Here is a 27,719-nt window from a genome sequence, read left to right as displayed (position 1 = left end):
TCATAGTGAAGAACAATACTGTATGAATCGCATGAAATATGGCAAGCATTATCTGATTCGGATCTTTTACATCTTCATAGACTACTCGTATTCAGTCGAACTTCTTTTTGAGGGGGTATCACCAACTCCGCCGTAATCATACAATCGACGAGGACATCATGGAATCAATCGAATCATCAACCACGTCCTACTTGACATGTTGAAAGACCAACTCCAAGATGCGCCGTGATTTAGCACCCTCCAAGTATTCCCGTCCTTCATGCTTCGTCTCCTCATCCTCATCCTCATCATCGCCCACCTCCAGATCCACCTGCAAACTAGCCTCGTACGCACCCATCACCGTCTCCTCATCCACCCGCACACCTCCTTGTACAAGAACCTGGATACACTGTGCTAGCCGGGCAATTTCCCGGCGGGTCTGCGGTGGGATCACATCGTTTTGGCTGGAGTAGATCGACGTGGACACCATCTCTTCCATGCGAGTAATAGAAACATTCTCCGTAGTTGACGAGGCCGCAGCCGCACCATCGGCATGCTTCGAGATCCAGATGTACCCATTGACTCCAAGAATAACATCCACCTCGCCGCCACCATTATGCGTGTTAACCGTCCACACCTGTCGCCGTGATCGCACAACACCACCCATTCCACTACCAGCGCCAGGCCGCAAGGACCCATCACCAACGCCACCCTTCGTGGTAGAGCTAGACGCCCCGCTACCACCAGTTCCCGTCACAGCGAGGAAGACGCCATTGCGCAGCTTACCGTACTTCAACGACCGAGTGTGAAGCGACGCCGAGCCGTCTTGGTGTACGCTCTGCACTTCAGCAACGACCAGGTCGCCCTCGCTGAAGAAGGTACGGATCTGTAGTTCGTCGGAGCTCGTTCGTCGACGAAGGATACCACCGGGCAAGTTGATGGCGGAGAGGGGGAGCTGGGCGAGTAGTGGAGCGGCGACATCGACCTTCCACCGCTTGGACTGGACTTCGACGATGCGGCCAATGACCAGATCACCGATTTCGGGTGTGTAGCGGGCGCGGAGGGGGTGGACGGAAAGGAGCTTATTGGTTTTGTGGACTGTACCGGCGACAGTGGCGATAATTGAGGTCGAGAGGGGGGTCATGTATGTGCCATGACCTCTGCGAGTAGGTTAGTTCTGTTGTAGAATTTATTACTAGATCGACGGGTTCAAGAATCTAGCTCAGAAGGACTGAGACAAGCTTGAAAAGCTGTGAGGAACCTCCGCACAGGACCTGGGAACCACTAACCTCATCCATTGCGGATCATCTGTGACCACTTCTCCTGGTGTGACGACGCCGGTCGACACGATCTGATTTCCTATGCGGGCCCGCTTTGGTGCCCGCACGCCGCTCATTTCAACGTCTTCGTCTGAGTCGACGGACATGGAATCGTCAGATTCGTCATGGTGTGGAACGATATCCTCCACTACCGGAGGTAGAATTATGATACCCATCGTGTAGGGTTATGTGTGGATTGGAAGGAAAATGTGTTGTTGAGAGGATTTGAAGGTGTTGGATAAGGTCCGAGACTTTCTTGTATTCACGTGACCGTCTCCACTATGAGCCCCAAGTATATACTAAACTTGGAATTGCAACTTTGAATAAGTTTGTACATTGATTAACTATTCCCCTTTAATAGACCAAGTAATGTACTGGATGAAGAAGAAAATACCTCGAAGCTATGTTGAATATTAGATTGGAAATGGGCCTGTCATCTGGACTGAATGGACTGAAACACTCATATCTTTTTAAATTCATATCATATTCCAAGGCCAGCAGAAAAACCCAATGCAAATGCCATATTAATACATCAAAAGAAGATTGAAAAGAGCCAGAGAGAGATTGCTATGAAGCCGATGCTTCCTCTCAAGCCTTCTTGGCACTGCGGTTGTTAGCAGCAGCAGGCTCATCCTTCTTTTTCTTCGAACGGTTGTTGCCCCCCTTGGGTCTGTACCCGGCATCCTCATCACGCTTGCGCTTGTTCTTCGGTGTAGGCTCCATTTCCATCCCATCCTCGTCGAGGTTTTCCTCTTCCTTGCGCTGGGCAGGCGCCCGCTTCGAGGAGCGCGCGTTAGACGGGCGTGACGTAGACTTCTCCGACGCGACCTCATGCTCCTGCAGGGCCTGTGGTTGATTGCGTCGCAGCCAGTTGTACACCGACGCGGGGTTTCGCAGTACAGCCTCTCGCTCTCGCTCGGCAAATGTGGGCGGATCGGGAATACGCGCGAGTTGCGCTATGGCTGTCTCGTCTCCCAGCTTGGCGTCTAGTGCTAGGTAGTACTCGGTTTCACGCTCGGGTGTGAGATATCCGAGTGTGCGTTTGACACCATTGGATCCTTGTTCTTGATCTGGAGTGCTGGCGGCAGTGTGAGGAATTTGGATCAGTTTTTGGTACTGCATCGCCGGAGCAAACTCCTTGTTCCGCTTGACGCTCTCTTCCACCTGTCGATAAGCACTTGTCGAAAAGGTGCCGTTGGCTAATTCAGATTTGGCTTCCTTCAGTGCTGTTCTGGCGAGTTTCGCGTCATTGATCAGGGGCGCGATCTCTTGTTCAGCGGGTGGAAGGAAAGGGGCGTCATCGGGCATGCTTAAGTCGTAGCGTAGAGACGGGGGCACATGGAGACTTTCATTGAACTCGAGGAGGATTTCAAGCAATTGGCTGCAGCTGGATTAGCACGCGACTCAATTCGTTGCAATAGATCGAAACGAGGCGTAGCTTACTCGTTCTGTTCTTGGATGCGCTTGGAGAGGTCTTCGATGCGGAGCTCTTCTCGGATCAGAGCCTCACTTTCTAGTTCTTGCTTGGTGAACTTCATTTTCAACTTGGCATATTTCTTTCTAGAGAACACAGTTAGCCTGACGTTTCACCCAACGCTGTCAAGATGTCGTACTTGAAAGAGTGCACCGACTGCTTAGCAGGGGTAGCTTCTGGAGCGTCGGGCAGAGTCTCCGAGAGAGGCTTGGAGTCGGTTGTTTCGTCGGCCATGGCGGAATTGGAGCCTCGATGGCAAGAAGGAGACCGTCGGGAGGATATGAGATTGCTGGGGTTTGAAGGGAAGAGAAAGGCCGGGGCAAGTTACAAGGCGCGCTAAGCACGGATGTCAGGCTTGCGCAATTAGTATCTCCCGGCCGCCGTAAAAATTTGCTTAGCGGCGACCCGGAGATCTCTGTCAAGTCTTGAGTCCGCAATTTTTTTTTCGAACCGTTCACAAACCTCGAAGAATTTTTTTTTAGATATCCACTGGTGCGAATTTCATCCCAACCGTCACCATGACCGAAGTCGCCGATCCCAGCCATAAGAAGCGCAAGCTGCAAGACGGCCCCGAACTTGAGATCGATATTTCTGCGCCGGAGCCGCCATCGAAGAAAGCCCTACGAAAGGCAAAGAAGGGAAAGACGACCGACGGAGAGGCCAAAGATACCGAGAAGGATACTGAGAAGCCTAAGACTGAGAAGGCCGAATCTAAAGACCCGGAGAAGCGCTCTGAGTTTGGAGTCTGGATCGGCAATTTGTCCTTCAACACTACCAAGGACGACCTGCGCCAATTCTTCATCGACGGTTGCTCCTTTGACAATGATACGATTACACGAGTGCACATGCCCAAGGGTCCCGAGAAGTTTGGGCGTCCTCAGAACAAGGGCTTTGCCTACGTTGATTTTTCCACCAAAAAGGCTCTGGAGGAGGCAATTGCTCTCAGCGAGCAACTGCTTACAGGTCGCCGAGTGCTGATCAAGAATGCGAACAGCTTCGAAGGTCGGCCCGAGAAGACTGCAGAGCAGGCTAACGGTGCTGCCTCGGCCAAGCCCGGCCATCCTCCTTCCCGCCGCATTTTCGTGGGCAACCTGAGCTTCGACGTTACGAAGGAATCTCTCGAGGAGCATTTCGCTAGGTGTGGAACCGTGGACAATGTGCATATGGCGACCTTCCAGGACACAGGCAAATGCAAGGGGTATGCTTGGGTGGAGTTCGAAGAAATTGCCTCCGCAGAAGCAGCGGTGAGAGGCTTTGTGACGGAGAAGGAGGAGGATGAAGAAGAGGAAGAGGAGTCCAACGACAGCTCTGACTCAGACGAAGAGAGCAAGAAGCCAAAGAAGAAGGTCCAGAAGAAGTCCAAGTACCAACGTCGAATCTGGGTGAACCAGCTCCTGGGCCGCCGGATGAGAATGGAGTTTGCTGAGGATGCGCAAACACGATACAAGAAGCGCTTTGGCAAGGATGGCGAAGGAAAGAAGAATGGTCAACCAGCAATTACTGAGGAGGGTGCTGAGCCGGCGGAGCAACAGCCCCGAGTTCGCAAGCAAAGGCGGCCATCCATTGACGAGTCACGGTACTCCAAAGAGACTGTGCAACGACTCAGTGGTGCCATTGTCGAAGCCCAGGGTAAGAAGGTCACCTTTGACTAAATGTGTGACCAGCGTGTTCCGCGTTTTTTGTTAGTGGTTTGCCACATAATGCAAGTTGGGCTTTCGGAAAGTGTTCTCATTATGTATTTTTGCTGGTTCATTATTGCAGCTCTTCTGCAGGCGTCTTGAGATGGTTTTGTTGTAGAGACTCTGTTAAGCAACGATCTGCTATGCGGTGTACAGTTATGTTGACGTGGCATCGATATCCATACAAGCCCCTCAGGGTTAGTGGTCGGACTCGCAGATACCCCTCGGTGAAAAAAGAATTTATGTTTTGTGTTTTGTGTACGAATTGGAATGATTCGTTGTTGTATGCGTCTTAAGCGTTATCAATCAAGGGTGTCGCATGCGCTAGTAAATTCACGATCCACACTGCATTTTCTTTCGGGAACGGGCACACCAACCTGCATGAACCATATGGTGTGTTCCTTTTAGGTTTCGAGAAAGAGAGATCACATACTAGTTCATTCTGAGATAGTTATGAAGAAACAAAACAGCTTTGTTATGTCTGAAAAGTAAGATGAAACATGTAGATCTAGATTGGTCGGGCAGAAACCCCCTCACCGCCCTAAGCTAGCCCGATTGGGGGTGACGTCTCTTTGCGATGTCATGCCCTTTCGTGGAATATCTGCTTCGCATCTTGTACGGCCTGCATCTCCTTCTCTCATCCCCCTTGCTCTTCTCATTCTCTTCACTTCATCATCCTGGTGAGGTACTTCTTGAACCATATCCTTCTTCTTCCTTCTGATTCCGTCATCTGATCTATCATCCTTGCCGCTACGCCCACTACACTTCGCCGCACTTCCACCTTGCCCACCCCTTCCTGGTTGGCTGGCTCTAACGCCAAACCTGCGCCAGTAGGGCTGATCTACGGCTTCTACAAGAAATCACCAATATCCAAAACTATGGCTCCCGCTCGACGCCACATCGGAGCAAGTCGTAGGAAGAGACGGGACGATGAGGGCGAGGATGAGGGCTCACAAGTTGGAGAGATGGACGATGACTCTTTGAGCGAGGGTTCAGTCGACAGTCACCAGGAAGACGAAGACGCCGATGGAGAAGTTAGCGAAAGCGACGAGGAAGCTTCGACCACGCTGGATACGGACAAGCTCAACGACGGAAAGGTCAACGGCCGGAACCCGGGTCAGACTGAACGACACAGCTCGGCATTACCTAGAAAACCAGCACTGAAGATGACAGTCTCCGACACGGAAGCAATGTTGAATGGACTCAAGTTGTCTGACGATGGTGATGAGATCAGTTTCGACCAGATGGAGGAACAGCGAGACCTTCAAACGGGCCGAACACCGTCTGCTCCGCCCACGGAACCCAAGCGCGAGACCTTGGCCGCAAGGAAACGCCGGGAGCATGAGAAATACGTGAAGGAGCGAGAGCAAAACCCGGCCTTTGTGCCCACTCGGGGAAGTTTCTTCTTGCACGACAAGCGGACGTCAGAGGCGGGACCGAACAACCACCGTCCCTTCAACAAGGGAAAGTCGAGGCCTGTCGGGCTCATTGTAGATGGGAACTCTCGCAAGTACGGGTTAACCCGAGCTACGAATATCCTGTGACATTTGCTGATATATCTCTAGAAACTCTACCTCCAAGCCCGACGCAAGCGAAGGACAATGGACACATGACCTCCACGAGACAGTTGCTGGTGAGAACCCAGCACCTAAGCCGGTGTCTACCGCAGCTGGACCATATCCATCGGTTGCGAATGTCCCGACCGCCCCTCGATCTGAGCCTCCGAATCGTTCGTTCTCCAGCACTACCTTGATCGGCAATGTGCCGGTTGTTGTCTTCCTACCGGGTATGCCACAACCCAAGCAGTTCCCGGCGGTGCCCAAAAAGCAGCATACTCGTCTCCCTCAACATCGTCCTCCCTTGCGCCGTGACAAACCGGTGCGAATCTCGCTTCCTGGCCAGCCTCCTCGTTACATTTTCCCATCTACTGAGCGTTCCTTCATCTTTATTCCCCGTGCATTGCGACCGAACCAGCAGGGCTACCGAGGTCGGGGTCGAGGCGGTGGTTTCTACCCTGGCCGACGACCTAGCTATTACAACTCCTACACCCCCAGCGTTCTCAGCGTCAGCAGAAGATCCTCGCTTGGAATGTCCGTCTCCCAAGATGGCTACCCGTCACCGGCAGGCTCGGTGTACTCACGGCCTGCCATGGTTGTTCCCGATGCCAGTAAACCCGTCGTTCGCCTGCCACCTCCGCAACGTCCTCCCGTTGGCATGCCGCCCACCGGACCTGGAGCTGGAATGCCATTAGGACCTATGCCGCCCATGCAATTCCCACACTTTGCTTATCGTGAAAGCCGCCCGGCACCTATCCCCATGCATCAACCACGCCCTCAAAAGACTGTATCGGTGGCCGATATCGAGAGCCCCGCCAGCTTCCCATTCAACCCGCCTCAACCTCAGCAGGAACAGCCATTCCACCACCAGGTTCCTATTCCTGTTGCTGGCCCCGGTCAAGACCAGATGACGCAGGGTCCGCCCAGCCAGGCCTCAGGAACTCCGCTTTCACAGATTCCCGAGCGGGCGATTCACGCCCAGCCCTTCCAACCATACGGTTATCAACCGCCGGGATATTACCCAGGCTACCCTCCTGGTGCCATGTATTATCCTGGATCTGGTCCTGAGTATCCCCCGTACAATGGACCGATGGGACCGGGTGTTTCAATGCCTAATTTTCCTCCTTCTCAACAGCCCATGCCGTATGTTGTTACCCAGTCATCGGGAGAACAACCCTCTCAGCCTGGTACCGTGGCTCATGAATCGGGTGGCACGGTGTACTTCTATGATGCCAACCAGATGTACCCTGGCGGTAATTACGGAGGTCAAGGCCCGGGGCAGGGGCCTGGAGGAGTTGTGGGGATGGGAGGCATGATGACGCCTCCGGGTACCACGTATTACTATCCACAACCGCCTGGGGCCGGGGGAGGCATGTATTATGGACCGCAGTGATTGGACTGACCTGCAGTGGTTTCAGTTCGCTGCTGGATGACATGACGCCCGTCCTTTCTTCCCCTCAAGGAGCATGGTCCCTTCTTCTTTTCCTTGTTCCTTTTTGTTTTCCTTTCTCCTCTTTTCTATGGTGCTTCTCCATCCCCTTTTCGCCCTAATTTCCCTCCTTCTTCGTCATTTTCTACCTCTTTTTTTTGGCCTTTTCTCTTGTTTTTTGACATGTTCTTCTTTTTTGTATGTCTTGGCGACGGTCGTTAGACTTGGATTATCATTCGGATGCATTTGAGCGTTCTCCCCTCATTTCTCATATCCCCGCAAAACCCGCCCAGCTCCTCTTTCCCCTCTCTGATCTCTCTGCGATCACTTTGCATGATCTAGGCCCTGCTGCAACTTGCATGACCTCATTTACTTACCAACAAAAAAGTATTCCATACGTTGCAGAATACTCGTGTTATTGTCCATGTAGTCTTCTAAGTATATGATGACGTAGTTGGTAGCAATAAAGCCGGTGGGGGATGATGGGGACTGTATCTAAATCAGATCCTCTTCCAGGTGTTTATTTACTTCGTGACTACTTGCCCCAGTAATCTCCCAATAATCTGCCCAATGATTATTAAGAACCTCTTCTCCAAGGTTTCAGCATGCATGTACTATGTACTACTCTGTTGCCATGAACAGTACGTCTCCATAATCTGTACCGTCGTGTATAGGCGTGACCCCACCTGACACTTACCTAATCTTACACCGCCCACTGGCAGCTGAGCAGCTGACCTTCTTCCCCCCATCATACAACGCTCTTCTGCCTGCTCGGATCTGTGGTTCTCCCTCAACCGTGCTGTTCACTCGCCATCCTTCTACTTCTGACTCTTCACTTTCCTTTCGTATTTTCAACTTCCCTTCATCATCCTCTTCGCCGACCGCGTTTTCTCCCACTCTTGGTCCCCTTTATCTCGTACTGAACTCTGTTTTCCCTAAGCTGTATCCGTATTCCTTATCTCTCTGCTAGTGCCTAGTGCCTTGTACCTCCGCCTCCACATCCTCCTCCCCCATCTCTTGCATCATGGCTACACCAGCCCTCCCATCACACCCAGGCCCCGACCATCAAGTCTCCATTAAGGTCTTTTACAACGACAGCAACCGCCGCTTTAAGCTACCTCTGAAGGACCTCCAGGCTCAGGTTCTGCCCCAGAAGGTAAGCTATCTTGTCTCCACTCAAGCTCCGACCGGACCTCCAGTCCGTCCCGGGTTCCCTTATCCCAATGATCCGCTTGGTGATCCCCATGATCGATGACTCGACGGTGGTTGTAACACTCACTGGATCCGTATTGATAATATATGGCCTCACATCCCAAATACTTGGCCGATTGCGGTTGCATGTTGACTAACTGATCTCTTGGGGTTAGCTCCGCTTGCTTCTCGGCGTTCCGGCAAATGTCAACGTCATCTTCGAACGTTATTCCGACAGCGCTGGTAACTACATCTTTCTAGACGAATCGAACCCCTCCGTCTACAAACAACTCTACCGCGCCGCCAAAGCCAAGTCCAAGCTGCGTATCAAGGCCACTGTGGTCGCTTCCTTGGCACCAGGGCCTTCAGACTTCTCTATCCCTGAGCCATCCTCTCAGAGCCCTCCTCGATACAGCTACCTTGAGACTGTTCTCAGCTCACCGATCCCTATGGCTCACCCCGAGACCCTTCCCGCCACATCTGAGCTGGCGACCACCTCTATCGAAATCGACGCCTTCCAGCCTCAGTCGACGCAGACAACCATGCAGCCTCCTCGCTACCGCGACTTTGAAGCCGACGACAAGATTCGCTTCCCTGTCATCTCTCACAGCTCCCCCAACGGCATGTTTTGTATTGACTGCAACAACTGTGGTCGATCTATTGCCAACGAGCACTATCACTGCAGTATCTGCGAATACGGCGACTACGATGTGTGCCCGCAGTGCATCGAGGCGGGTGCTTCGTGCCGTAGCGATGGCCACTGGCTGATTAAGAGAATGGTGGTGAACGGCATCGTGACCAACAGCACGACCGAGACCATTCCCCCTCGTCAACTTCAGAGTGAGGCTCAGGCTCAGGCCCAGGATACTCAAGCTCAGGAGACTCCCGAACTCACCGAATCAGTTGCTCCTGTGCAGCAGCAGCAGCAGCAGCAGCAGGAGGAGGAGAAACCGATCAATCTCCAGCTACCAAAGCACTGCCCAGGTTACAAGGCTCCCACGGCTCCCACCACTGAACGCGTTTCGGAGATGGAGGCCGCTCTCATTCCTGGCTTTGCTGCCCGGTCTGATGTCGCCGCCCAGGGCAGTGTTCCGGGTGATGAAAACCCTATGTGCAATGGATGCTGTCGTGGTATGTTCTAATATAGGCTCTTCTATTAACGGCCATTATGAACAGGGCTAATATCAAATACAGAAGTCGATGAGAGCAACCTGGTGCGATGCAATGACTGCGAGGACTACGACCTTTGCCTTCGTTGCTTGCTGCGCAACAAGCACGGCCACCACCCTGCCCACACCTTCTCGCTTGGCTCGGACCGCAACTTCTGCCTGAAGAACTTGATCATGTCTCGCTGTCTCCCCGGTCGCCAGTTCAAGCACGCTGCCATTTGTGATGGATGTGAGAAGGTAAATACTCTTCTTACCCAAGCCATATATTTGTCTTCTGGCGGAACACATGCTGACTACTTCTAGCGTATCGTCGGCACCCGCCACAAGTGCCTGTCTTGCCCTGACTGGGACTACTGCGCCTCTTGCGTCCAGAAGGCCGACCAGGACCACCCTGGACACCGCTTCGCCCCTATCTACGAAGCTATTGGTGATCTGCCTCGTGACTCTGAGGTCCACTTTGGCATCTTCTGTGATGGCCCGCTGTGCAATGACAAGCCTGCTCAGAGCTATATTACCGGCGTTCGCTACAAGTGTGCCGTCTGTGACGACGTTGACTTCTGCGCGAGCTGCGAGGCCCACCCCAGTCACCAGCACAACCGCACCCACCCCTTGATCAAGTTCAAGACCCCCGTGCGCACCGTCACTGTTAGCACTATCACCGAGGATGAGAATTCCACTGGCCACGTTTCTCTGGGTGACCAGCCTCGTGTCCCCGTCGACACCCCGGCTCCTCTGCATGAGAACGTCGAGGAGAAGAAGCCTGTCATTGTCGAGCAGTCTCCCGTAGAGGTGGAGGCCACCAAGCCTGAGCCAGCTTGGCCTGCTCCCTACCACCCGGTCCCCGCTGTCGAGGCACCCGAGGCTATCAAGGAGGAAGACTCGAGCAGCTACAAGGCTTACTTTGTTCGCGATGCGATCGCCGATGGCACCAAGCTGCCTCCAAACACTATCTTCCGCCAGACGTGGACTCTCTTCAACCCTGGCCCTCTTGCCTGGCCGGCTGGTAGTGATGTCCGCTTCGTCGGCGGAGACACCATGTTCAACGTGGACTCTAGCCACCCATCGAGCGTTGAGTCTATCCGCTGTGCTATGGAGAGCAACAAGCTCACTACCCCTCTGGGTCCCGGACAGAGCGCCGATTTCACCGTGACCCTTCGCACCCCTCGCCGTGAGGGCACCGCCATCTCGTACTGGCGTCTCAAGCTTCCCAACGGTGTCCCTATTGGCCACCGATTGTGGTGCGATATTCAGGTGCAGGGTGTCGTCTCTCCCACCCCCTCGGTCGTTGAGCCGGTCAAGAAGGTCGTTGAGGAGCCCGCCGAGTCCGAGTCCTCCGCTGCTAGCACCGAAACTGTCGGTAGTGGCATGATCTTCCCCAAACTGGAGAAGGAGTCTCCCGAGTCTAGCCTCCATGAAGATATCGTATCGACCGATCGGGCTGCGATCGAATCGACTGCTTCGGAGGCAGATGTCCTGGAAGATGTCGAGAGCCTCACTTTGGATGACGTCTCCACTGACGCTGGCTTCCTGACCGATGAGGAGTATGACGTCCTCGATGCTAGCGATCAGGAGTTCCTGGAGGCCAAGCAGTCTATTCACTAGACAGCTCGCTCGCATCTTTGTACCACAGGCTTGCTGCCTGACTTTTTATGACACGATATGGACTCGGCAAATTGCAAGGTGGAAAGTTTCGGATTTGGTCTTTTGTTTCTTTTTTCTTGCCATTAATTCTTATTTCTTTGCCTAAACACAAACCCACGTTGGGCCACTTCTGCCATGGCCAGCGTCGATAATGACTTTATTTTTTTTTCCAGATCTTCTTTTTGAATTTGACTGTTCGAATCACTTTTCTTACTTGATCGTTAGCTTTTTCCACTGTCCAACCATTCTTCCGCAGGGGCGCCACCTTGACAAGTTCACGCTGCCCCGGGTGCAAGACCCCTGAAAAGATCATCTCCGCTACCTTGACACTTTGCTCCAGATAGTCCAATGCATTCTTTGCTCTTTTTCATGTACTTTGACTTTTGTAACAGGCCAATCCATAGTTCTTACCCAACTCATCCACTTTTAAGTTCTGACTCGGTTGGGGCTTCAGACCCGCTCTGACTCCACATTATTACTGCACTACCACAGTATTCTACCCCCACGGCCCAAGAGTAGCCACCAATGACGATGTTGCTGTAACACAACAGTGTGGAAATAAGACCGAGGCATTTTTTATCGAGTCGGCCAGGCTCTTCACATTCGAGAGGGGAATGGAACCTACCCAAACCTTCCCCACGCTTTGGCATGGAGTAGCTATTTCCCCTCCTCCTTCCTTCGTTGTACGACTTTTCACTAACTACTAACTACCGTCTTCCAGTCTAGGTACTTCTCTCTCCCTTAGTCTGGCTACGACAACATCCACGCCGCAATGGGACTCCTAAGTTCGGCCTTTCTAGGCCTATTTGCCATTCTGGTAGCCACACTGGCACCGGCTGTTGTCCATATGATCAAAATCGGTGGTCCTTTCCTAACGCCCAATCTGACTGTACTGGGCGCAAGCCAGGGTCCCATCGTCATTGAGGATACAATTCATTGCGAAGATTTGCACCACTATCGCCCCGCCAATCTGCTGTTCGCGGCATGCGAGGATCTGAAAGATACCCGCTTCGGCTGGTTCCCCGGTCTGGGCCATTTGGACACTAAAGCAGCTGCTGGTCGGGGATCTATTCATGTTGTTGATCCGAAGGTATGTGACAGGGATTATCATTATCGTCTTTACGATGCCGAGGTCCAGAGATCAGATCCGACTACAGCAGAGAAATATACTGACAGGCTCTATCAATCAATACCAGACCTTCAAGTCCACCCATCTAGAGCTGGAAAACTTCAACGGCCCCTTCGTCACCCATGGCATCGACGTCATCGAAGATCCCCAAAATCCATCTGCAGTCTACATCTTCGCTGTCAACCACCTGCCAAACCCGGACTTTACTTCCACTTCCAACACACCAGATATCCCAGCAGCACGATCTCAAATCGAGCTCTTCCACCATATCCTCCACTCTTCCACCGCTCAACACGTCCGCTCAATCAGACACCCCCTCATCCAAACCCCCAACGACATCTACGCCCACAGCCCGAACTCGCTCTACGTAACAAACGACCATTTCTACCGCAGCGGATTCCTCCGCCTAGTCGAAGATGTCTGGCCATCCGCGAAATGGTCGAATATCATCCACGTCCAGCTGCACGAGCTAGAAAACGTCGCAGACGCAACGTCCTCGCTAACGGCGTCAGTCGCTTACAGCGGACTATGGAATAACAACGGTCTCGGACATGCCCGCTCTGATGTCGAAATTGTTATTACCAGCGCTATCGGCGGTGAATTATACCTTGCAACGCGACACGAGAATAACACACTTTCCGTCCATGACACCATCGTCTTCAACACTGTGACTGATAACCCGAGTTACTACGTCGATCCGTATGCGAGTGCTAAGCATGATGCGAGCGGGTTTGTCGTTGCGGGTGTTTCGCAGGGCTTTTATCTCCCGCAGACGGGCCGGGATCCGGATGCGTTGGAGGCGGTGCAGGTTTGGTATGCGAAGCCTGGGTCTGGGTCTGGTGGGGAGGAGGCCTGGGAGAAGAGGTTGTTGTTTGAGGATGATGGGAAGAGGATTAGGAGTGCTAGTGCCGCGGTTTTGGTTCCTGTTGAGCCGGAGGATGGGATGAAGAAGGCTTGGTTGTTTGTGACGGGGTTTTTGTCGGAGAATATGATTGCCGTGCAGGTTGAGTTGTAAGGTGGAAGATGAGGATCGGATGGATTTGGTTTGTATATATGACTGTAAAATGCTATTCTGACGACGATCATTCTGAAAAGAGCGCTTTAATGTAGTCCATTCGCTGAGTATTCGTTCCTCTTTGGAATGTCGGGGCGATTGTTCTCGATATCCCTCGACCTCATTTGCATACCTTTGTTCGCGTTCTTCATGCCCTCATGCGCAACGCCCGTCGCGACGGCCAAGTCCTCCATGATGATCCGAGTCTACGCATATACTCGAGTTCTACCGAGACATTGGAGATTCCATCTACAAAGACCAATGGAAAGAAATTCCCGAGACAAAAAGATTTGCATTTTCAAGATCTACTCTACAGTACTCTCACAAGTCAACCGTCAAACAGGACAGGACAGAGAAACAAGATGCAACATCGAACTCTGAACAAGACCCGGCCGAAGCAACACCCAACTTCTCCACCCCGAACATGGACAGACAGAAAAGAGTGACAAGAGAAGAAACAAAGAAAATGAAAACAGAGAAGGGAGAAGGGGAAACAAGATGGGGGAGTGAGTTCCTCTTGGCTTCATCCCTTGTCCGACCAAAGTCAAGACTGGGACTACTGAGCCCCAGCACCACGTCAAGGTTGGAACTCGTCGCTGGGGTAAATCGCGAAAGAATAAATGTCAAGATAGATTAAAAAAAACGAAGAAAGCAAAAAGACAAAAGCAGAAGAAGAAGAAAAGAAGAAAAAAAGACAAAGAAAAAGACAAAGAAAAACCCACCTGCTACGGACTCACCTGTGTCTCGATGGAAGAGGATGAGATGAGAAGATGATGATGATGAAGAAGAAGATGAAGATGAAGCGATACATGGCAGGAAATGATGAAGAAAGAAGATGAGAAAAAGAGACGAACAAGAACGAGAACAAGAAGGAAAGACAAAGGAAAGACTCACCGTTGGACTAACTGTGTAGAGAAGAGAAGAGGAAACAAAGATGGCAAGAAATGATGAAAGATCAGAGGAAAAGACGGAAAAACAAAGAAAAATCCACCTGCTACGCACTTACCTTGGCCTCCATGAGAGACAAGACAAGTGGCAGAGGATAAGAATGAAAGTGTGTGGTAGAGTGCCGCCCGTTATTGCCTTCTATATCTGGAAACAAATAGATACAGTTTTAAACCACCTGATGCGCTAAACCTCATACGGCTAATTCCGTATCAGAGGATTTGTTCCAGGGTTGTATGGTAGTACGCAGGAAAGTATCAAACTGTACTACAGTGTGACAACTACCTACATGCATGAGATAACGATAAAGTATGTCTGCCCAACACAAATTTGTTGCTATTAGGCATCCCGGATTTGTAACATCCGAGGATCCTCGTTATACTGTAAGCTCATGGGTATTTCAACCCTTATGAGCGCCCTCATATCATGTTTCTCTTCAATCAATCAATTCAATATCAACCCTTCCTTTTTTGATTCTGTTGGCCTAATTGGCCCATTTCCAAGTACACCGTAGCTATCACATTGTTGATAAATTATAAATTCATCTGGTTGTTAAGAAATGAAGTTGTAATTTATCACATTTCAATCAATCAATCAATCAATCAATCAACACTCTATTAACCTGTTGCAACCTAACTAGTGGCGTAATGGCTATGCAGGCGCTCCCTCCGGCGGAAGCAAGAGTGATCCGAACGCCAGACCCGCGCATGAAACAGTAAATACAAAGGAAAACGGCGTATTGCCAAGTAAATCAGCCCAAAAATCAGTCCAAAACAGTATCAAAACGCCCTCAGAGCCCTCAATCCCACTATATATCTCTCAATCCGCCCTCACATTCGTCTGCTGCTTCCTCTGCATCCCCATCCCTGCTTTCCCTCTCCGGTGTCCGCATCATCCTCCTGCTTCGTTCTCGATTAGTGGCGTTCGTTGTTGATGTTGGATGTATTCTTCCACGACCTCTCGGTTGGCCGTGGGTTTGGCGTTCCTCCTACCCAGCGTCTTCACCCCCTGTGCCGTTACCAGATCATCCTGGTAGATCGTTTTCGTTGCCTCCATTCGGCGGCTCTGGCTCGATTTCAACGTGCCGGAACTGTCCCAGGAGGCCTGTTTGAAGCATGAATTCGGCCACGTAGCGGGTGGCCTGCGAGTGTGATACGATTGCATCATAATCCGTCGAATCCCCAAGATCGGTCATCCGGATCTTGTCAAGGAAGGTCTTCCTCAGATCAGCGTACAACGGGCACTGCATGAGGATATGTCTCGGTGTCTGAGACCCCTCGCTGCAGTAGCACTCATCTGAGTCGGCCGCCTTGATTTTGAATAAGAAGTGATTCAGCGCAATGCGCATTGACCGCATCTGAATCAGCACTGAGGTGTACGGTTTCGACAGCGATTCGAATAGCCGAAGCACCTTCTTGTCTGGAGCTTTGACTAACCGCTGATTCGGCTTGCCAGTTCGCTCCTTTGCCCACTCTTGTGCCCATCTCTCTTTAATGCGCCGCCGCACTCGACGCTTTGCGGTCGCTGCTAGAAGGACTCGACCGGCGGACCCCTCGGGGTAGGGTTGATCCGCTCCGTTCTCCACTCCCCCTCCCGTCGCCGCTAACTTTGCTTCAACGTCAGCGGTCTCATTGCCGGGCACGCCCACGTGTGCGGGGATCCAACGGATCTCGATAGGAATCTGATCGAACGTGGGCGTGTGCTGATGATGCAGTTGTGTCGATCGAAGGGTTCGTACGTGATCGTAAATGCTTTGGAGCACGAAATTTATCACATTTGGTATAGTGTTTTTGGTATCCGCTCGGCCGTGGATTACGTTAGTTAGTTGTAGAGGACGTTAGTCATACCCTAGGGCCAGATGCTTGAAGGCACATCCGCTTGTACATGACGGAAAATTCGGCTCATAGAACTGGAATATACGAAAGCTGCAAGTAGATAATGTGTACTGTAGTTTTGGCAATTATAACCACTTTTAGGCAAACACATTTTAAGCAACATCTTCCGTCGCTGGGTCCATATATCACGATTTACAAACGACGGAGGCAGGTCCCTAGAGGTGTGTTGAGTTTTTTTAGTACATTAATAGAATAATAGAATTTGAATAGGGAAATAATTGCCCTTACCGTATTTGGTGGCCAAATAATAGCGCCTTTGGCACAATTGAGTGGCCTTTGATCGGGATTACAAGAGCTATCTATCGGACAAGTGTTATCTGAAAGGAGCGACAAGTCAGAAAGATAACTATCCAGCCTCTAGGTGGTATCTGCTTACGTTCATGAACGGAGCACTGAGTTCCTGCAATATTTTTGACAATATAGCCACTGCAACAGAAGCATTGAGAGCTAGAGCCTGATTGTCTTCCGGAAAGATCTTCACTTTCAAATGGCAATGATATAGCAAGACAAGCAAAAGCGCTTGCAATCAGGATAGAGTTTAAATGCATTTTGCCAGGTAGAGAAAGTGGAAATTGGATTTGACCTAGGTAGATACCTTAGCAGAAGTTACAGCATGTGAGAAATTGAGACCACGACCAGCCTTAAGTATTCGCTATCGGACCTAGATCCATCCGAACTAGTGTCTAGAACATTACCTTGACCTCAACATAACTAGCAAAATTGTACGGTTCAACAGCTTTATTGCGTAATAGAGTAGTCCACGCCCGGAAAAGAACTCAAATCTTAGATATTTCAAACCGAGGTACACAGTTTTGTAAATTTACTCTCGTTATCGAATGTTCTCGCCACTATAGATCTTCCGCTAAGGTTAACCTTAATAACAATAACAATATTAGCGTTGTATAGTTATCCACCCTTGGTTCATGACTAATACCTTTTCCAGCTGACTACTAGACTGTCCTAATTATACCAATACCGTAACTTAGCCCATTCCTCTCTTCTAGATATCCTCTTAACTACCTACCTACCAATGGTCCGACCAACCACTAACCAAGTATTCCACTGAACCTCTGACTAGTTCTCCGATCATATCCCTTAGACACGTAGTCACAAGGCCACTCGTGATCGAAACATCGTAGCGCCTACACTGCGTGCTAAGGGCATATCTACGCCTTAATTTCATCAAGAGTAGGTATTACCTAGCGTGATTTCATGAGTAGGTTTAGATAAGTTCAATTCTTGTGCATTGAATACTTTGCGTAAATTCAGTATTTCTAAAGTCTTAGCTTCTCTAAACCCTACTTATGTGCAAAATAGAGGTTAATAATCTAATAACTGTACTGGATCTAGAAAGGAAAGGAATTTTTGGAAAACAAGGAAGCACATAATTTTGTAGCCGGTTTATCTTCGATTGAGTGACAGAAACTAGGACAGGCAGATTGCTTCCCGAGGCACCCTACCTATTCGGAAACTAGGTTCTTATCTAATCGTATTAATTTGCGACCTATTAGACCCCGACACAAACAAGAAAAAATGAAAATGCATCGGACAAGAGTTTCAGACTACAAGATAACGTCAACTCAGCATTAAAGCGGTTCGTTCAGGACTTAAATCAAAGATCAGTGTGCCCATAATGATAAGCTTAAGGGTAGCGCAAAGAGCTAAGCAAGTATTGCTGATTGCATACGGTAAAACTAGACAGCCTAACGCCCCGACGGCGCCACGGTACTGCTAGGAAATATATCATGCAAAAGGATACTGTACTCCGTGGTAATGTCGTATGTGCTACATCAAATCACGTTTATAGGACTTGACCCACTCCTAGGTCCGACAAATCACTTCCAAAGTCATCCAGCTCGTTGAGCTACGGTTACCAAGCCACGGTCGCCAAATTCGCCACCCCTACTCTCTTCCAATGGCCCAGAATAAAATGGCACCGTACGCACTTTACTCCGATTATTTCTTTTGCTCTTTAGAGGGTTTGTATTGCGTCATAAAGCCTAGCTAAGTCGTGGTCTAGACAAGCCTTTGGGTACGCTTAAGAACTACCTTCGTAATAGAAGGGTCAGCAGACTTATACGGTTTCTGGTATTCGTGGCTGTTATATTCAAACAGGATCTGCAGTTAATGACATACGTCTTAAATGCTCACGTGTGGTGGGAGGAATGCGGGATCTGCGGGGAGAGACAAGTGGGGGGAATGGTTAGTTATGAACCTGTATAATACATGATCATACACCGTATTCAGGTTTTGTGCGGCTCGCCTTATTACCGTCAAAACAGGAAACAAATGCCCTGAAACGAACGAAGTGAGAGAAGGGTATTAGCAAACATGGATGTACGTATGCGCGAGACGTGGCAAAAAACAGGTAGAAAAACATATATAGACTGTCTTGCCACGCACTTCTCCGATTTGCTTCCTGAGGCTCCACTTCATTGCCTTCCCCGGACTAGTATGTCGTGGCGTTAGGGTTGTAGGGTTATATCTGCAGATTTCTGCAAGATTCTGGTCTCTCATTGCTTCGGGCTATGCATGTTATTTGACATTTTATAAAGACGGCTTTTTAGACTATTGCCACTGAGCCTAGCGTGGGAGGTCTGTTCTTTTTCTTGCTACGGCTTACTCAACTTTTGCGTCCGCTCCTATCATCTTAACATAATGTTTACGCTGCGTTCTTCTAATGATTGTAATTATCGAATTCGTCCATAATCAGATATCCGAACACCGAGGTGTCTGGCTTATCGCTTCTCTAGATTAAGCCCTATATGTGCATAATCAGAGGCCAATGGTCGTTTACCAGGTGACAGATCTTTATATCTTTCAAGAGTATGAATTAGTCATCCCTGGGAGCTCCTCAAGTGCCTTAGACGCTAATATAAATTCAACATATCTTCTTTTGCGTCTTGTCTCCGCCTTACCTTTCATTGTTTCGGGGCCGATGCGTGCGACGCGTGCGTCTTCCAGTGTTATGATATACCTAGCATGAGGTTATTCCCAAGTGTTGGTGCCTCAGGCTTCCCGGACCTGATAAGCCGGCAGACTTTCTGTGGAGGTTCGCTGGGGCTTCGGCATCAGTACGTGTACGAACTCCTGCAGGGAACACCCTTGACAGAGGTTACACAAGCCTCGGGTTTCACCCCGCTCCCATTTCCCTACCAAGGATACATCTCCTTCCTGTTTGAGCAATGAGACTGTATATAAATTGACCCATGCTGAAGAGGTTTTACGATCCTCAAGAAACAGTCTTTGACTATCTCACACTATTGACTTGGCCCCGTTTCTCCTACCTGATTGACAGGCCTCTATCCTGACTTATAGAGTATACCTTTACATCCAGTTAATACATGGTCAGCTATAAAACGGATTGATTACATGCTACCCATATCTGGATTGGGGTATCACATCATAATGATTAGGGTTGAAACACCCCCTTTGTGTTTCCGACATGGAAGGCGAAAGCGGCCGCCCCTGTACCCGAGCACTTAAATACTAAACGATAGTTCTCTCCCTTAGTTGACCCGGCACCCTTTCGATTGGATACGAAAGACAGATCTTCTTCAGCCGCTCCACTCCGCATCTGCAACCCGCTGTCCTGGGTTCAGATCTGCAGATATAGTGGAACCTTAGATTCAGCATTGCCCTGAAATTTGCGTCACTGATCGCTTTCAGCTCACCAGGAGGGCGCCACTGTTCGCTTAAGTGTAGAAAAGGGCAGGATCAGCTAAATCTCCCGTGAAGGCGAATTCACTATAAGTACACACTCTCTCCCCCTCCCATTCTTCTTTCATTAGATAACTGCCATTCCACATACTGTTCACAATTTTAATCCGAACCCCAGTCCACACACAAAATGGGCTTCACGCCTAGCGAGGTCGGCGCCGTTTACATTTCATTCCACACTCTCTACGTCGAGCTTAGGGACGACGACCATTTCGGCCAGGTCATCAGACTCAACTTGAACAAGTATATAGGATGGCACGATGGTAAGGGATACTTGATCAATTGCTTCGTTTCAAATTGAATGAAAATTAAATTTATGCCTGTCTCTTTTGTTTTGGCAGGCGCTCTCAAATGGGACAGCAGTGGCTACGACGAATATTGCAATATTGCCCATTTCCGCTGGGAAGGTGAGGTGCCAACGATGCAAGCTGAAATGCTGGAGTTTCCAGATGGTCATCCATTGATACCCCTCAGACTTGACCGGATTACAATCGAGGATGGCGCATTCAATGTCCAGTCGGAGAAACCTGACTTGTCCTTCCCTAACGATGCTATGCTTAAACTCATTGACGGACATATCCTCACTGCCAGAATCAAGAACCAAGAGGGTGACAGGCATGAATCTTCCCTCGATCTAGATAATTACCTGGGAAACAATAATTGTACGTCATACGTTAAGTATTTCCCGTCCCTACTAAGACAATCTAAGCTAATTGGACTCTTTTTTGTCAGCCAATTTCGAGTGGGACAGTAAGGGGTTCTCCAAACTTGCCACAGATGCCTCTTTTAAAATTGAAGATGGTGTGCCCATCCTGCGGGCTAAGCTGCGCAGTAACGGATGGGAATCGTATGAGAGAAAGATCAACTTGGCCGAGCGGGTCAAAAACAGCGAGGGCAAATTGGAGTGTGTGCACTACCCTAGACATTTTCTTCGCGAGGCCGAGAGGGTCCGAATGGAAGGAAGTGTACTTCAGGTCGAGGTTTTCAGCGACGCTCAAGGCCCTCATTTCCGCACCGCCGAACTCGATCTGGACAAATGCTTAGCAACAAATTCTTGGGGTAAACACGCCTTATACCCTGTATTCCCAAACTGGAGGCAACGTGAGCTAACTGGATCTGTTTCTTCGTTTCGCTAGGTCATTTGAAATGGAATAAGAAAGGTAGCTCTGGCTTCAGGAACATCGATTTCCGCTTGGACGGTGAAGGAAAGGTGCCCACCCTTCATGGTCAGCTGGGAGAAGAATATGTATCCATTAGTGCGGAGCGCATTGCAAGTAGCGATGGCAAATTGTACATTAAGTACTGGGACCAGTTATATTAGCGCTCATGGTCGTATGAAGACGTTTTCGAATGTTGAAGACTATAGATGCCTCATTCTGGCCTGAACACTTCAAATATTTCAATTTTAGGCCTCCTCAAGTGCTTTCAAATATTTGAACTAATGTATTTGGTAAGCCAGCGATGTGTGTGACCGAGTGACCAACTCCGGGCCTACGCAAAAGATGTCCATGATTTCGAACAAAATTAATTCAATTGAGCAAGAGGATTTAATCTTATTAGCTATTTGAGCTCCTAAGAGTCAATGAATTAGCTCTATTCTTGAAGTAGCACGTTGTTTCATTGTAGCTGACCCTATACTTTGCGTTTGTATGAAAATTAAGTTTCCACTCTATCACGAGTGCCCTGAAACGAAGGAAGTGAGAGAAAGTGATTCTCTGCCTGCGAGGATACCCCCGTTCTGAAAGCGTTACTTTTTTGGCTGTTGTTGGCCAAATTATGACTTCTTATTCGCTATTCTGATCCACTGCCTTCCTCTGATTCGCTTTCTTCTTATTCTACGCCCTCTGCTGATTCCCTCTGCTGATTGCCGTTTAAGATTTCATTAACTTGGTCTAGTGTTGGTGTTTTTTGGCCTGGTTTACTGGCTCTGTCCTCTATAACCCTAACAGCCGACTCCTCGACCCTAGTGTCCGTGCTTTATACTTCCTGTTCATTTGATATACGCCCTCGATCATTGCTTGTATGATTTTGCTACGTACTTCTTGGGGGTCTTCTTTAAATTGGTCTACTATATATTTGATCATTGTTGCCGATTGATATATAGGAGCGGGGTTAGGCTGCAATGAATCAAACTGCATCTTTCTAAGCATAGAGCAAAACCGACCTCTACTACTTATCTTGGTCTTTTTTAGCTTCGCAACTCTGCTCAACGCTCTTCTGATTCTGAATATACCCCGACGATATCATCTAGTCCTGGCCATGAAGAAGAAGAAAAAGAGTATGACTTCGTACTTACCCAAGCCCGAATATGGGGAGCCGTACCCTTGCGGGGTCAGTCCTTCACCGCCGGAGCCCCAAGGCAGGGGGGACCAAGATACCATTCTTGGGCTGATCGCAAGGTGAGAAGCAGACCATGTACGGTCTACAGTAGTACAAGATAAAGTCTGATAACTAAAAAGGACATAGTTTGCATCTCTGCTTAGATTACAGCGATTTGACCATTATTTGCAAGGATAAGGTTTTCACTGCCCATAAGCTTGTTATTTGTCCGAGGTCAAAATACTTCCATAGTGCTTGCTATGCCGGGTTTACGGTGATGCATCTTCCACGTATCTAATGTGAAGACTTACAAGACTTACACTGCCCTTTGCGGACATTATAGAGGAGGTGTATTCGACGAGAGCCAACTACCATGGACTGAGGCAATTAACAATCGAAATGATAGTTGATAATCTGCCGCTTTTCCGAACCACATCCACGCCGGTTTTTACGCCAGAACTGATGAAGTCAATCCCTGATTTACATATGATTTGTTTCAAGCTACTCTGGATAAATATGTGGATGGGTTGTCCAGAATGGAAAAAGATCAGTTCATTGTTGATTTTGGTTACTAAATACAGACGCCCCTTAAAAGTGGTTCTGGTTTGCATTTTGATTTAAGGTGCCCTCACGGGTCTATTCTCTAAAAGCATTTTGAGCTATCCAGCTACGAAAACTAAACAGAGTTTGCATATCTAAAGCTTACCTGCTTCCACTTCCACATCGTTTCAGGGCTTACAGCGTGCCGCAGCGCGCGTCTTCCAGTGACTAAATACGGATATCCTTCTTAGGTTTAGTGCACCATGTGATTAGGGCTTGAAAGAGTGTTTCTATGTTTCCCGACATGGAAGGCAAATACGGTCGCCACTGTAAGAATGGAACAGACAGGGGTAAGAATAGAAGAGAGATAAGAATGGAACAATCAAAGTGGTAAGAATATGGGCGTGGGTAAGGATGAAGATGAGAGTGAAGATGGGAGTGTTGGTGAGTTGAGGAAGAAAAGAAGATTTCGGGGGGAGAAGAGGGGGATTTTGATACAGTGCGCCAAGTGACCCCTGCGGCTGTTTTGACGTGATGTTGATGGAATATTGATGCCATGTTGATGCGATATTGACGTCGTGATGGCACTCTCAGGTACCAAGGTGTGTATACTGGCCTGCCCTAACTGGAAAGGGACGCGGACGAGGCCGACTCCATTTTGGGGGGACCAACTCCATTTCGGATGGGAAAAACAGTACTATGCCTATTATGGAAGTAATGATGGAGAGAGGAAATTAATGACCTCTCATAATATGCATAATTAGAAGTGGTATCGCTTTCTTATACCTCGACTGGTCTCTCGACGAACTGATAGCATCCATCGATACAACAACATTGTATGAATTCATGCTGGACCCGATAATGAACTTGAGGATTGTGCATTCGTAACCACTAGCCGTCTATTTTGTTTCTCGAATAACTCTCATCACTAGAAGTAGAGGAATCATCATTTTTAAGATCAATGATGGGAGAAGTCTCACTGCGAGAAGTTTCATTGCGGTGTCTGTATACAATGTCAATGGCGGTTTCCACAACACTTCTCGTAAAGGGCCTCCCATAATAGGACTTCTCGAAATATGAAATCTTGTACTAAGACATCTCGTAATGGGGCTTCTCATAGTAAGACCTCTCGTAGTGAGGCTTGACGGAATTGATAGATCTGGTTTTTTTTGAGGATCTATTTCAACTCATGACTGAGAATATGATCTTGGAGCTTCTCCGGAAGTAGTGAAGTAATCAATACATGAGCCACATGGGTGGGTTTGTGACTGTCGATGATGCGTTATTTGCTCTAGGGCAAGGGACATTTTGGTTATCTTTGCGGCAGATTAAGCGTGCGGAGGAAGGAGAAAGACAGCCGATTGTGGTGTGATATACTGGCTCACTCAGAGCTTCCTAGTGGGATATCGTTTTTTCTTAGGACATAGCTCATAAATCAAAACTTACATTTTGCCACATTCTCTTTATAGATGTGATCCAATTTCGTACACCTGCCAGATTTTTAAGATCACCGAGAAAGGGTGCTGCTGTGGCCTCCACGCTACACTAATAGTTATTAATTCGACCTCTCCCGTTTTCCTCTGCCAACCTCTCTTCACTCCCCTAATTGACCTTACCTTTCCTATTTCTCCCTGAACTCTATTTCAACCTGCCATGGATCCTGAACTTAAATCAAACATCAGATTCTTTGACCATGATAGACCGTGAGATTCACCCCATCTCAAACCTCACAATTTCCAAGTCCAAAAACGCCTAGGCCATCCATGGAGATTCAGCCCAGTGCAGTTATAGCTCTTGATAACCCGAGAGGGGGTTATCATCACTATTCGCCGATCAGAGGATGACTATAGCAAGCCTTGCATCTTCCGCTGGAATTCTCGGCGGGATGGATGGGGTCCTTCTGGCTTCATGCTCTTTCAATACACGCCAGACGGTCTAAAAAGGGGTTGAGGGAAAGCCCCAGTCGTCACCTCCGAAAACCGTCAAGCTTGCAGGATATGAAACTCAGATGGAAGAAGTTCTTCCTGGTCAAACTGTCCATTGGAACATAAGTCACCCTCTTCCATACTTGGACAATATGGTTGCGGGCGAGAGATATGAGCTATTCTGGCCTGGGGCTGAATATGCATTGTGGGCTTGGGGAACTTTGCGCGACAATTGGGATCAACAAGTTGGGGTTGAACCAGAGTTGCCCCGTGTTGTTATCCCACGGGGAGCCTGTTGTTCTATAACCTGCGTAGAGCAGGAAGACATTTCGGACTCTCAGCCTTACGACGACCCTCCGGTAGAGAAATCGGCACGAATGTGAGAAAGCTTTTCAACTTGATTCTTGTGTCTTTCTTCTGGCTAATACAAACACACTCTTTTTCTAGCCCTGGAACTCCTTGTACATGTATTTCTAGAAGGTCCATCGAAAATCTCTAAATCGGAAAAAGTTTTTATCACAGTGAAGATCACCTATGATGGTCTGACAAATGAGGATCACGAGGCTATCAATGTCCATGCAAAGCCAATCATCATACATAATTGCCCTTTCCGGAGTGATAATTTTCGACTACAACGCCGCTGCCACGATTACGATCCTTTGGACGAGGACTCTCCACAGTGGAAAACTTATTTTGACGATGAGCGGAATGAGGGTTGAATAATTGTAGATGAACCCGATGTTGAGGTCAACGTCACGGATTCTATGTTCTTCTGCTGCCTCCGACCAGGGGAAAGTTTTGTTTTAAGCTATCGCGATTTGCATCCCGATACAGTGGTCGGCGACACCTATCGATATCAGTACTGGGGTGGCTGCATTGACTGGTGGACTTGGGGTGATCGTGAAGAACATGCAAAGACGGTAGTAAAATTAGCTTGTTGGCTGAATGCCCATGTCGTTGACCCGGCTGATAATGATGGAAGGCCAGTTATAATGGTCCCGTCATCGAACTTTGTGGAGTTCACGACTGTAGATTGATTTGAAATAAATTCACTTTGGATTTAAAACTTTTGACATCAGCGATATAAATAGCCAGTTAGCGAGGCGCTTCTGATCGGGCAAGTCTACCACCGCCCTTGCTAGTTTTCTAGGTAGCCCTGATGATTCTTGAAAACAGTAACGTAATCTAGGTGACGGTAAAACTATCTTCTGGTTAAGCGATCGGCTTATGGCGGGTACAGAAGTTGCAGAATGGACTTAACGGTGGGATTCGGCACCATGTTCGCCTTCTTTGCTATCCATACTGTTATCCTTCGGAGACCTTTCGGGAAATACCAGAGTCTCCAGATTAGGTAGTCGGTCGAGACATAAATAAACTTGTAAACGAAAACGAGACCACCCGTGATTCGTTGAACATGGAATGATGTCAGCCACTGAGTCAACGACAGTGATTGACATATACCAACAGCCATGGTTCAGAAAGCATGCTGCGGCTTACGTACCATTGAAAAGCACAATATTTTGAGTTCCGGAAATGTTATCGCCGATTTTAATCATATACGAAGATGCCTCGATGGCGTGGATGATGTATCCGGTAGCTAGCAGTAGTGACTAGTGACTAGTAAGCTGATAGACGAAGAAAGCCACCAAGGCATAAATAGTACAATGTTGCCAAAAAAGTGATCTGATCAGAGGTCTGGAGTGCTATGCTAAACTTTTCAGCCATGTCATCATTTTGAGTAGAGCTCTGCAACCATTGACTTAAACTTTGGGATAAGGCTGATGGCCTAAATCAAGCATCAGCTAAGCCTCCGTGCATTTTCTATATCCAGACTGTCACAAGATTAATGCTGATAGATCCTTCGGAAAGCCAAGTTTATTTTTAGCCAATCATTTCTTGCTCTGTTACCCTTTCAAGGTATAAAGGTTGCGTTACACGTCGGTGTATTATGCTACAAGAATAACTCTAGCGGCAATATCATCTCCAGTTCAATATCTTTAAGCTATCGTTGTGCTCGACCACATTGTTGACAATTCTACTTTTCTAATCCTACCCTGACATCTTACTTACAACTACTTCCCTATCGAATAAAATGCGCCTCACTGGTCCTCTCTTCGCCTCCCTTCTCGCCGTTGGTGCCGCTGCAATTCCCGTCGACAAGGACAATAACCACGACTCAGACTCGGGACTTTCTCGCATCTGCCGAGGCCTCAATACCCAAGACAGAGGCTGTGTCCGCTACACCCGCGGGTTCGATGTCACCGGAGTCGTGACTGAAGTCGACCTGACCTTCCCGCAAGTTCGGAGCAAATGCGACTGTATCCAGGAATGCTTGAACCGGCGAGGCACTTGCGCGAACTACGTCTGGAAATTCTCTACTCCTGAGTCTGTGGCGTCCGGTCACCGTACATGCACGCTCTACTCCGATTTCAATCTTCCCGCTGGTGTGACGCTGCAGTTTGACTTGGCAAGCCCGAACAACGTCAATATTAATGCTGCAAAGATTACTGCTCTCGGCAATAACCCCCATGCGGGAGCACTTGTTCCGCAGGCCTTTAAGGATCCCAATCTCAATACCGTCCCGGATCCTGATGCTGTGTCTGGCCCGGTTTGGACCCTTGCTAATGGACAAGTTCAGTGCTAAGGGATATCTTGGATGTCTTGGATGGTTTCTATCTGTTATCGTATGGTGTGAGACAGAGCTACACTATACTGCTTTCTTACGACGAGTTTGAGTGTTACAGTTTGCGATTCT

General features: G+C 48.9%; 8 protein-coding genes across 8 annotated transcripts; 6 read left to right on the top strand and 2 right to left on the bottom strand.

Annotated features, from left to right (window-relative positions):
• Nucleotides 1-40: 40 nt before the first annotated feature.
• On the bottom strand, nucleotides 41-1,500 carry N7473_009064 (exosome non-catalytic core subunit RRP4). The gene is made up of 2 exons (XM_057155003.1): nucleotides 1,269-1,500; nucleotides 41-1,139 (listed from the first exon to the last, which is right to left on the bottom strand). Exons 1-2 carry the CDS (start codon nucleotides 1,472-1,474, stop codon nucleotides 188-190), a joined length of 1,158 nt encoding a protein of 385 aa, XP_057006133.1. The 5' UTR covers nucleotides 1,475-1,500; the 3' UTR covers nucleotides 41-187.
• Nucleotides 1,501-1,747: 247 nt separating this feature from the next.
• Nucleotides 1,748-3,079, bottom strand: N7473_009063 (uncharacterized protein). Its single transcript, XM_057155002.1, has 3 exons — nucleotides 2,912-3,079; nucleotides 2,742-2,858; nucleotides 1,748-2,679 (listed from the first exon to the last, which is right to left on the bottom strand). Exons 1-3 carry the CDS (start codon nucleotides 3,004-3,006, stop codon nucleotides 1,887-1,889), a joined length of 1,005 nt encoding a protein of 334 aa, XP_057006132.1. The 5' UTR covers nucleotides 3,007-3,079; the 3' UTR covers nucleotides 1,748-1,886.
• A 211-nt stretch (nucleotides 3,080-3,290) lies between these two features.
• N7473_009062 (putative RNA binding protein Rnp24) lies at nucleotides 3,291-4,424 on the top strand (the record flags this gene model as incomplete). The annotated part of the gene is made up of 1 exon (XM_057155001.1): nucleotides 3,291-4,424. The coding sequence occupies one exon, from the start codon at nucleotides 3,291-3,293 to the stop codon at nucleotides 4,422-4,424; it is 1,134 nt and encodes a 377-aa protein (XP_057006131.1).
• A 905-nt stretch (nucleotides 4,425-5,329) lies between these two features.
• Nucleotides 5,330-7,400, top strand: N7473_009061 (uncharacterized protein; the record flags this gene model as incomplete). Its single annotated transcript, XM_057155000.1, has 2 exons — nucleotides 5,330-5,961; nucleotides 6,017-7,400. 2 exons carry the CDS (start codon nucleotides 5,330-5,332, stop codon nucleotides 7,398-7,400), a joined length of 2,016 nt encoding a protein of 671 aa, XP_057006130.1.
• Nucleotides 7,401-8,460: 1,060 nt separating this feature from the next.
• N7473_009060 (ZZ type zinc finger domain protein) lies at nucleotides 8,461-11,398 on the top strand (the record flags this gene model as incomplete). The annotated part of the gene is made up of 4 exons (XM_057154999.1): nucleotides 8,461-8,592; nucleotides 8,804-9,758; nucleotides 9,822-10,033; nucleotides 10,100-11,398. 4 exons carry the CDS (start codon nucleotides 8,461-8,463, stop codon nucleotides 11,396-11,398), a joined length of 2,598 nt encoding a protein of 865 aa, XP_057006129.1.
• A 691-nt stretch (nucleotides 11,399-12,089) lies between these two features.
• On the top strand, nucleotides 12,090-13,643 carry N7473_009059 (serum paraoxonase/arylesterase family protein). Its single transcript, XM_057154998.1, has 2 exons — nucleotides 12,090-12,527; nucleotides 12,634-13,643. Exons 1-2 carry the CDS (start codon nucleotides 12,210-12,212, stop codon nucleotides 13,579-13,581), a joined length of 1,266 nt encoding a protein of 421 aa, XP_057006128.1. The 5' UTR covers nucleotides 12,090-12,209; the 3' UTR covers nucleotides 13,582-13,643.
• Nucleotides 13,644-20,310: 6,667 nt separating this feature from the next.
• N7473_009058 (CVNH domain-containing protein) lies at nucleotides 20,311-21,501 on the top strand (the record flags this gene model as incomplete). The annotated part of the gene is made up of 4 exons (XM_057154997.1): nucleotides 20,311-20,443; nucleotides 20,522-20,842; nucleotides 20,913-21,239; nucleotides 21,317-21,501. The coding sequence occupies 4 exons, from the start codon at nucleotides 20,311-20,313 to the stop codon at nucleotides 21,499-21,501; spliced, it is 966 nt and encodes a 321-aa protein (XP_057006127.1).
• Nucleotides 21,502-27,056: 5,555 nt separating this feature from the next.
• On the top strand, nucleotides 27,057-27,608 carry N7473_009057 (uncharacterized protein; the record flags this gene model as incomplete). The annotated part of the gene is made up of 1 exon (XM_057154996.1): nucleotides 27,057-27,608. The coding sequence occupies one exon, from the start codon at nucleotides 27,057-27,059 to the stop codon at nucleotides 27,606-27,608; it is 552 nt and encodes a 183-aa protein (XP_057006126.1).
• Nucleotides 27,609-27,719: the final 111 nt, after the last annotated feature.

This window comes from Penicillium subrubescens (assembly GCF_028828155.1).
Source record: "Penicillium subrubescens strain IBT 31985 chromosome Unknown utg000006l_segment0_segment0, whole genome shotgun sequence".
NCBI classification, from domain to species: domain Eukaryota; kingdom Fungi; phylum Ascomycota; class Eurotiomycetes; order Eurotiales; family Aspergillaceae; genus Penicillium; species Penicillium subrubescens.
The sequence above is the reverse complement of the archived record's forward strand: the minus strand, read 5'-3'. Positions and strand labels throughout refer to the sequence as shown.

Excerpts from the sequence above, each read along its gene's own strand:
- N7473_009064 (XM_057155003.1), bottom strand. The coding sequence starts at position 1,474 with ATGGGTATCATAATTCTACCTCCGGTAGTGGAGGATATCGTTCCACAC. Across the intron at positions 1,140-1,268 it reads GATGATCCGCAATGGATGAG|AGGTCATGGCACATACATGA; the intron begins GTTAGTGGTTCC and ends ACCTACTCGCAG.
- N7473_009063 (XM_057155002.1), bottom strand. The coding sequence starts at position 3,006 with ATGGCCGACGAAACAACCGACTCCAAGCCTCTCTCGGAGACTCTGCCC. Across the intron at positions 2,859-2,911 it reads CAGTCGGTGCACTCTTTCAA|AAAGAAATATGCCAAGTTGA; the intron begins GTACGACATCTT and ends TGTGTTCTCTAG. Across the intron at positions 2,680-2,741 it reads CGCATCCAAGAACAGAACGA|CCAATTGCTTGAAATCCTCC; the intron begins GTAAGCTACGCC and ends ATCCAGCTGCAG.
- N7473_009059 (XM_057154998.1), top strand. The coding sequence starts at position 12,210 with ATGGGACTCCTAAGTTCGGCCTTTCTAGGCCTATTTGCCATTCTGGTA. Across the intron at positions 12,528-12,633 it reads TTCATGTTGTTGATCCGAAG|ACCTTCAAGTCCACCCATCT; the intron begins GTATGTGACAGG and ends AATCAATACCAG.